Source organism: Arachis ipaensis, chromosome B01, assembly GCF_000816755.2.
Source record: "Arachis ipaensis cultivar K30076 chromosome B01, Araip1.1, whole genome shotgun sequence".
Lineage (NCBI taxonomy): Eukaryota > Viridiplantae > Streptophyta > Magnoliopsida > Fabales > Fabaceae > Arachis > Arachis ipaensis.
Window position 1 is genome coordinate 21,335,776 of NC_029785.2, and position 9,446 is coordinate 21,345,221.

At 35.7% G+C, this 9,446-nt stretch overlaps 1 protein-coding gene across 1 annotated transcript; it reads left to right on the plus strand.

Moving 5' to 3' along the window:
* Nucleotides 7,687-9,072, plus strand: LOC107627268 (UDP-glycosyltransferase 84B2; the record flags this gene model as incomplete). Its single annotated transcript, XM_016330120.2, is given in 1 exon segment — nt 7,687-9,072. A coding segment is annotated over 1 exon segment (1,228 nt), but the record flags the coding sequence as incomplete, so codon positions are not given.

Consider the following 9,446-nt stretch of genomic DNA (forward strand, 5'->3'; position numbering starts at 1 on the left):
TTATTAATATATTTATTGTTCTTATGTTGGTCTCATTACCAATATATTTATTCATTAAATAAATTTTATATTCTCTAACATAAACACTAAACTTTTTCCTGGTCTGTAAAATTATTATCACGTGACTGTTACAATAGTCAGCTATATAGGATTAACTTAATAAAAATAGTTTTATATAGGTAGTTAGATGTTAATAGAAAGTAGTTAATGTTAAACTAGCATAAGTTAGTTAAAGGAAAATGCTAGGGGACAATGATTTTGTTGAACAATATAAATAACCACCAATCAAATAAAAACACACTACACCTCCAATTTAACCCTCTAAATTTTAATATTAAAATAACCATTCGTACACTAGTAAAATGAACATCCGATATATCTATTGTTTACATTGTTTAATATTTTCATTGTTTACCTATATTTTTCCTTAGTTAAAATATGTGCATGTATGATTATAACAAGATTTAACTAATTGATTTTGTCATTTTACTCATTTTTTGAGTCACTAATTTTTTTTCTCTCTTTTCTCTCATCTTTATTATGTTCAAATTTTTTTGAAATAAGATGAATTTTTTTCTTTCTCTTTTTCTTCATTTGCACAACTCATATAATAGAGATTGATGAGAGTGCATTGTCTCCAATTTTTGTGCTTATGAGAGACAATTACTCCGATCAACGAGTGGGCGAAAGGAAAGATCTTGGTTTATTCATTTTTTGTGTGACTCAATGGCAGATTCAACTTCGAAGAATGATGATTCCTTAGGATCCGATATTCATACTCGTGCTGGATTACCCAATCTGCTCACTCAATTACAATCACAGCTCAGTCATAACAATCTAAGCACTCTTTTTGATCGTTCAAGTGTGTTCTTTCTCCACCTTGAAAAAAGCTCATTGATTCCAATAATTTCTCTAAAATTAGACACTAAGAACTATAATAAGTGGTTAAACTCACCACAATATCTGAGACTGCCCACCACATGTAGGGTTAAACCAGAGACCTCCACCCTCTCTCATGCTTTGCGCTCATAGTTTATAGAACCCTCACTCACTCACACTGCTCTGCCTATGCATGTGGCGGTCGTGGCGCCGTCGATCTTTCGGGTTGCACACCAGCCAACATCTGATCTCACAACTCAGGCGACCTCCACCCTCTTTGGTGCTTCACGCTCACAGGTTATACAGCCCTCACTCACTCACACTGCTCTACCTCCTGCATGTGGCCGCTTCCTCTGGTTTTAGACCTTGTAACACCCTACCATACAGAGTCTTATGCTTAAGTCATAATCCAGATATGGCAAGGTATTACGACCTTTAAAACAAAAATCTAGTACGTATAGTAGTGTGAATAAGGATTATAACTAGGAGCCTTTGTAGAAAAAGGGGTAAACAAAAATCACAACTCGAAAGCGCAACACTCCGATCGATAACGCAACGAGCAAAGGATAAGCTAACGCGAGATCATATATATATACAAAGAGTGTCAAAAATGGGAATATCAAAACTCAAATCCGGATGCGAAGATAACCGGTCCGAGCATAGCAATACATATACATGTAATAAAATAAGGAAAACCCCAAAGGAAACCCAAAGGGACACAAATACAGAACCCTATTCTCCAAAAATCTCATATAAGAGGAGTCATCACAGTTTGTATTATTTAGTGGAGATAAAAGTATCTAAACAAGATATATAAACCAAGATGGAGTCCCGAGAACAAAGGATCTTTGCTAATCCAGAAGTCTCCAGCATGCCTTAGCGAGAAACCTCACGTCCTGCATCTGAAAACCACAAAATCCACATGGGTGAGAACCAGAGGTCCCCAGCATGGTAACAGCTTCCACATATATAAAACATAATAATAGAGGAAAGCCGAAGGCAATCCTAGAACTTCCTCCAGATAATATCAAAGCTTATAAACAAACTAAACCGTAAGTGGCAACTGACTAAAGATCCTTCAGTCTAACTAATACTTCCCTTTCCAATTCCTTCAGACCTCCCAACCACCAGCAGGAGTATAATATAGCAAACACAGTTATATCAGACAAGAGATTTACAAATAGGAACAGATAAGGCATTTAGACAATTAGCAAGTAACATGCAGTCAAATAGGCAATCTCAACAATTCATATAGTATGCATATGATGAATGCCTGTCCCTAGTGGCTGATGATATCATCTGTTGGTTATAGAGCCAACCCGACAAGTCCTGGTAGCTAACCATTGGACTGTCCCTCTGTCGCACATCCCCAACTCGAGTTATACTCATCATAAACTTGATCATAATCATGATCCATATCCATCACCCTCACTGGTGAATATTTACGGGGGCGAGCTCATCCGGGCCTTTCACAGTGCCCGGCCACACTTACGACATAGGGTCAAAAGAGCTTCGAGTCTCAACCTGGAGCACGTGGTGGCTAGCCACTGCTTCCTCCTAGGAAACCCTCATCTCCGATGGTGGAAGTGCAAACATTCACAATTCATTCAACAGCATATATGCATTTATACTTAGCCATAATCATGGCTCTGCTGTAACACGGCAATAATCTAGCCATCTGGCTCACGGTTAAATCCATAACCAGCCAATTCATTAACAATTACGGCCCTTCGGCCCATGGCACAACAAGCACTTCCACCGCCATCCTCCGCATCTCACATAATCATCTTTGATCCTCATTGATCATTGATCATTCATCTTTCCCTTGCTTCACTCGCAAGTTACCACATTTACTAGCCCCTTGTCTCATTGCTAGGCATATTATAATGATTTAAGACATAAGTGGTGAGATCGGAGGCTTAGAAGTATGAAATTTGGCTTTTAAAACTTAAAAATCAACTTTGGGATGAAAACAGGGCCACGCGTACGCGAACTCCACGCGCACGCATGGATGGCCACAAAATCTCATCGACGCGCAAGCGTCAAATGCGCGGATGCGCGGGTTGAAAAATAGCCAAACGACGCGCGAGCATCAACCACACGTACGCGTGGGTGCTCTTGCGCCACAGGCACAAAACTGGCACAACTCTCGGGAAAATAGCTGGGCATTTGGTGCAGCGCATCGACGCGCCCGCGCACACCACGCGCACGCGTGGATGGTGCTTTCTTGAAGAACGGCGCGTACGCGCCAAGTGCGCCTACGCGCGGAGGGTCATTCTGCTAAAAAAATTTTCTAAGTTAAAAGCTGCAGAATTTACAAATTCAACCCCCAATCTTCCGACGGACATAACTTTCTCATTTTAAGTCGTTTTTCACCCGTTCTTCGAACGGCATGGACATCCCGGATCCAATTTCATTTCTAAACAAATTTGGCACAAATTAGAGATCCGTAGTTCAAGTTATGTCCCGTCAAAGTATGCCCAAAAATCATATTTTCATACAAAACCATAAAGTGCCATTTTCAAAACAAGCCACTTTCAACTGTTTTCAAAATCAATCAAAACATGCCAATTTTTATCCATTTTCTTTGAAATCAATCAAAATGTACCAAAATCAACATCAAGCCATCCTCAACTCACACATTGACATTTTACCAAGTTTTCCAAAATCACCATCCAACCCTTTTAACACTTCTCAATCAAATGGCTAAAGGACAAACACAATATCATGTCATACATCCTCCCTCATCCCAATTTCCAATAATACCATTTCCAACCAACCATTATTATATCACAACATGCATTTTCTCATATATCACACAATCAAGGCATCAATATTCATAATCACATATATGATCACATCATATATCTCAACCATTTAACAACATCAACCATTCAATGCCTATCTTAGGGCCTCTAGCCTAAGTATTTTCTACCACATTACATATTAGATACGGGAAACCGAGACCATACCTTAGCCAATTTCCCAAGCTCAACCGGAGCACTTTCAAACCACTTGTCCACAAGCTCTCAAGGTCTCAACACCTCCAAGAACAGATTTTTTCACACAAAACTCTCTCCCAAGCTTTCCAAAATCACCAATCAAGCTCCAATATTCACATATACACAACCTAAGCCACAATCATCATACCCATATACAAAATCTCAATATCCAACATCATAGAACAACAAATTATACTAGGGTTGAGAATCTTACCACACCCAAGGTCCAAGGAGACAAGATTAACCTTCTCCTTCAAGAGATTTGGGTCCTATAACATCAAAGAGCCCAAAATCTCAACATTTCATCCATGAAACCCGAAAACAAGGGCTGGAATTTTGAAGAGCAAAACGTGGCTTACCTTAAGATTGATTGTATGGGTTCTCTCCGTGGTGAACGCGTGGCCGCAAACGGTGCGGCGATCGGAGCTCTAGATCAAAAGTTATGGTGGTTTGAAGATCAACCAAGGGAGAGAACTTAGAGAGAGTGTTCTTCCCTTCCTCTCCACCATTTCAGCGTGTGTTTGTGTGTTGTGAGGAGAGAGAGTGCTGAAAACTAGGGTTTTGGTTTAGTTTAGTTGGGCCAAGGGCCCACTTTGGGTCCGGTTGGCCCGGTTTGGTCCGTTCGGTCCAATCTTGGTCCGATTTCTATAAAATTGGTACCGAAATTCTTGTCTCACTCTCCTCTATCACATTTAGCCATAAAAATAATATTTTTGGCTTTCTAGAATAAATTCTCATTTATGGGTTAATTAGCCGTTAATTAATTGGGTCTTACAGACCTCGCACCCCCGCCAGCCTCCGACCCTTGCCACTCTGCGTCTTTGTGCTTCCTCTGCCAAGTCTCAATTTTTTGTGAGTAGTGATGTCACTCTTTTTTGTTTCTTTGTCAATTTGCTTATTAATGATGGTTCTTTTCGTAAGACTATGGCTTGGAGGTTTATTAATGGTCCTTTGGTCTTTCTAAGAATAAGATTAGAGGCTTATTAAAAAGTTAGGGTTTGTTCTTAACTCTTTGGATATGAATGCTATTCTCTTTTGTTTTTCATCTATCTAATATGTTTTATTTTTTGGTCTGTGATAGGAAATATTGTGAATGGTTGGTGACTTTGAAAATTTTTTTATGCATTGGTTACTTTCTGCATTGTTAACCAAAAATATATTTGTTATAATTGCATTACAGTGATTCTTGTTTTTCTTTTTTGTTGCCCTTTTGATTGTATCTTTTGTATGATTTCTTTCAGAACTATTCAGGTGGTTCTTGGAGATTTAGGATAGTTTGCTATTATCAAAAGGGCAAGAATTTCTCTCGAGATAATACCCACACATACTTTAATAAAGACTATGTCATAATCATGAATTTCTTTAAAGAAAAGGGTAAAAATGTACTTTATGACTTGGTATTAAGAATACATGCATTATGAGCTAAACTTGAAAAATATTATAATGAATGTCGCTGGTTTATTAATACTTTGTTATAATAATGAATGTTGCTAGTTTATTAATATTTTGTTATAATGAATGTTGCTGCATTATCGTTTAGACTTTCTTGCTGGTTTATTAATACTTTGTTCAAAAAAATATGTCTATGCTGATTGTGCTACTTTGAAAAGGAGTAAAGGAGTGTTTTGTTATAGCCTGTGAATTAAGTTGTCGGAGTATTTTTATAAGGGAATATACTCAATATACTCAATATACTCAAAAAATTCTGACTATGATATCAAAATATATTTCTGTACCAGTTTAGCGTTAATTGTTGCATTATTGGGCTATAAATTCGCATTTTAAGAATTGGAAGTTCCATGCATACTGATAATTCTATATCTATAGGTGAATATACACACAGAATGGTAAGATAAAAATAATTAATTTTAAAATTTATTCTTATTATGAGCAGAACTTTCTTATTTTTTTTTTGGATTAAAACTACAATATTATAGAAAAAATCTTATGGAAGTAAAACCTTTTTTAGAGGAGGTTTATACCAAATACTATGCCAAAAAGATAAAAATTAGATTGATGAAAGATCTGAGAAGTCATTGTATGTGATGCTAGTTTGTTCTTCTTGTCTTTCAAAAATATAATTTTTACTATATGTTAGTATTTGTTTATGACATATTTAGTTGTGATTAAAATTGATTGGTTCTGTAAGGTGAATTCAAAAAGCGAAAGACAAAACTTTCTCAAGTAACTTTATCTTTAGATAATAAGGGAGATGTTGAGGCATCTAAGAAAGGTTTAAATATGTCAGATGATTACACTATTTGGAACGAAGTTGTGGCAAAGGAAAAAAAAGTTGCTTTTGGTTTAGGTTCTTTTAGTTTAGATATCTCTTTAAAATTGGGTTCCAAATTTTGCTTAGATACATCTAAAAACGATCTAAATATTGAGCAAGAATTACTTCACATGTAGAAAGAAAACACAAAGGAGTAAGAATGATCAATGAAGAACAAAATGTTAAGTTGGATAATGTTGAGTACAAGTTAAAAGATTAAGGAGGTCAACTAAAAGCTCAATAGAAAAGAATTTATTCTACTGAAAAGACATTTCATACTTTATATAAAAAGTTGAATCTCCCATTTCTTTCAATTTTATCGGTTCCTGCGGAAGATGAACTTGGGACAAGTTTTAGTGATGATGATGATGATAATATGAGTAATTGATGTCTGGAGTATACGTTTTCTCTTATTTAGATTAAGAAATTTTTAGGTGAATTAATTAGTATATTTTAATATATTCATGATTTATGATCATTTTAAAGGCTTTCTTTGTTTTAATTTAATTATTTTTTATTTTAGTTTGATTATATTTATGGATAAAAATATTTTAATAATAAATCTTTTTTAAATAAATTTATTTAAAATGAAATATTTTTACGTTTAAAATTTGTCTGAAATATATTATTTTTATATTACTTAATTTGTCTAAAATTTTTCTAAAATACATCGTAATAGTTAAAAATTTAGTAAATAAATGTCTATTCAAAATCTGTCACAAAATCGTTTGAAAAAAAAATCAATGAAATCTCAGATAAAATGTAAATTAATAACAAAAACTTTTGGGACAAAAAAAATTCGTCTCAATTTTATTTAAAACAAAAAACTTGTTTTTAATTTATTCAAAATTTATCTCAATTTCATCTTAAAATTTGTTCGAAAAATATTGATTTTTAGTAGTATTTGTCTTTTCATATGAATAATTAGAGATTCGTGTTGAAAATTATATTTTGTGATATATTAGTTAAAAATGATTTTATTTTATTTTTTATTATAAATATCTAATCGTACCAATTTATTATTAAATTCAAATGTTTTTTTTTTCCGATACTCTTACATTAGATAGCATTGACGTGAACTTCGAAGAAAAAAAATGAAGAGGTCACTAAGCCACCACTAACGTATGCTATGATGCAAATTGATTAGCAAGAAAAAGGCCACTACGTATGCCATGATGAAAATTAATTATTTAACAACCAGAATCATTTCATATATATATGCACCATACTTATCTTCTTCGTCAGTCATATCATCTTGTCCTTAACTTGATAATTTATTTCCATACTCTTAAATCTAGTTAGTCTTCAACCACAACACACATTTTGTGACTTTTGTGACACGGAGGAGAAAAGAATGTCTTCATCTAAAGAAGTTATCAATGTTTTAATGGTGTCACCAACTCTTCAAGGCCACCTGAATCCAACTCTCAATTTTGCGAAACGCCTTGCATCAAAGGGTGTCCACGTCACATTAGCAATACCCGAAGAACTACGTCAGCGTTTCCAAAACCTCCACAACCAAGAAACCAATAACAAGCCATCAAAGATCCAACTAGCGTACTTCTCTGATGGCCTTAGCGTTGACCATGATCGCAGCAACGATCCCGCGGCTTTCTTCGCTTCCTTCGAAACCAAAGGTGCGGAGAATCTTTCAAACCTCATCACTCACCTAAAGGAGCACGATCGAAGCTTCTCGTGCTTGATCGCAAATCCTTTCATGCCGTGGTCAGTGGATGTTGCCGTTTCTCATGGAATTCCTTGTGCCATATTTTTCCCCCAAGCTTCGGCTCTTTTTTCCATTTACTGTCGCTATGCATGCAAAACGAACTGTTTTCCTGACATGGAGAATCCAAATGAGACCCTTCAGCTACCATCACTGCCAACGTTGCAGGTTCGAGAACTTCCCAGCTTTTTGCTCCCCTCTTGCCCTCCCTACCACAAGAAATTGGTTACGGATTTTGAACCAATCTTGGACAAAGTGAAATGGATTTTAGGAGCTTCCGTTTACGAGTTTGAAGAGGAGATAGTGAACTCCATGGCTTCACTGAGACCTATTCTCACCATTGGACCCCTTGTGTCACCTTATTTGTTAGGACAAAAAGAGAGTGAAGATTTTGATGATCTTAGTGTAAATTTGTTGAGGCCAGAAGATTCTTGTCTACAATGGCTTAACGATAAGGCAACTAGTTCGGTTATCTACGTGGCATTTGGTAGTTTAATGGAACTTTCACAGAAGCAAATGGATAACATCGCAATTGCTTTGAAGAATACAAAGAAACCGTTTCTCTGGGTGATTAGGCCACAGAAGGGTGGTGCTGAATTGCCACAAGAGTTCTTGGAAGAAACGAAAGAAAAGGGATTAGTGGTGACGTGGTGCCCTCAGGCAAATGTGCTAATGCATCCTGCAGTGGCTTGCTTTGTAAGCCACTGCGGCTGGAACTCGACCCTGGAAGCTGTGACGGCCGGCGTACCGATAGTTGCCCTTCCCAACTGGTCAGATCAACCCACGAATGCTAAGCTTGTAGAAGATGTGTTTAAGACTGGGGTGAGGATGAGGATTGGGGAAGAAGAAGATGGGGTTGCGAGCGCACAAGAGGTTGAAAGATGTATTACGGAAGTCATGGAGGGCACCAGGGCTGAAGAGATTAAGATGAGAGCAGTGGGGCTAAAAGAAGCTGCACGGAAAGCGATGGTGGATGGTGGTTCGTCAGATAGAAATATCAATCGGTTTGTCACCGAAATTTCTGGGAAATTCACTTAGAATAATAAGTTTCATTTGGATAATACAGTCTTTTTGTAAGGGCGAAGAAATTGAGTACAGAAAGAATTAATAGTATTAGATAGAAATAAAAAAATAAAAGAGAATTAAGGAAGAATTAAAGAAGAGAGACAGGGGAGAAAATAAATTTATTGATAGAATTTTAAAGAGAGAAGATATAAATTATTTAATTGGTATTATTACTTTATTTATAATAAATTTTACTCTTAATAAAAAAATTTTAATTGAACTATAGCTTTATTTCTACTCCTTACATTTTTTATTCTAATAAATTAGTCATCCATATACTTTTTCGTCACATGCTTTATTTATTGTAATAATTTTTATTTACTTAGTCATTAAAAATTTTGTGCCTAGAAGACAACTTTTAGGCTTACGCATAACATCATTCGTACATATTTTTTGTGTGTACTTGATACTTAAGCATTAATAATTTTTAATCTTGGGTTTTCAAATATTTTTGACAACACAAAAAAATTGAAAAAAACAGAGATACACACACTCTTTGTTCTCA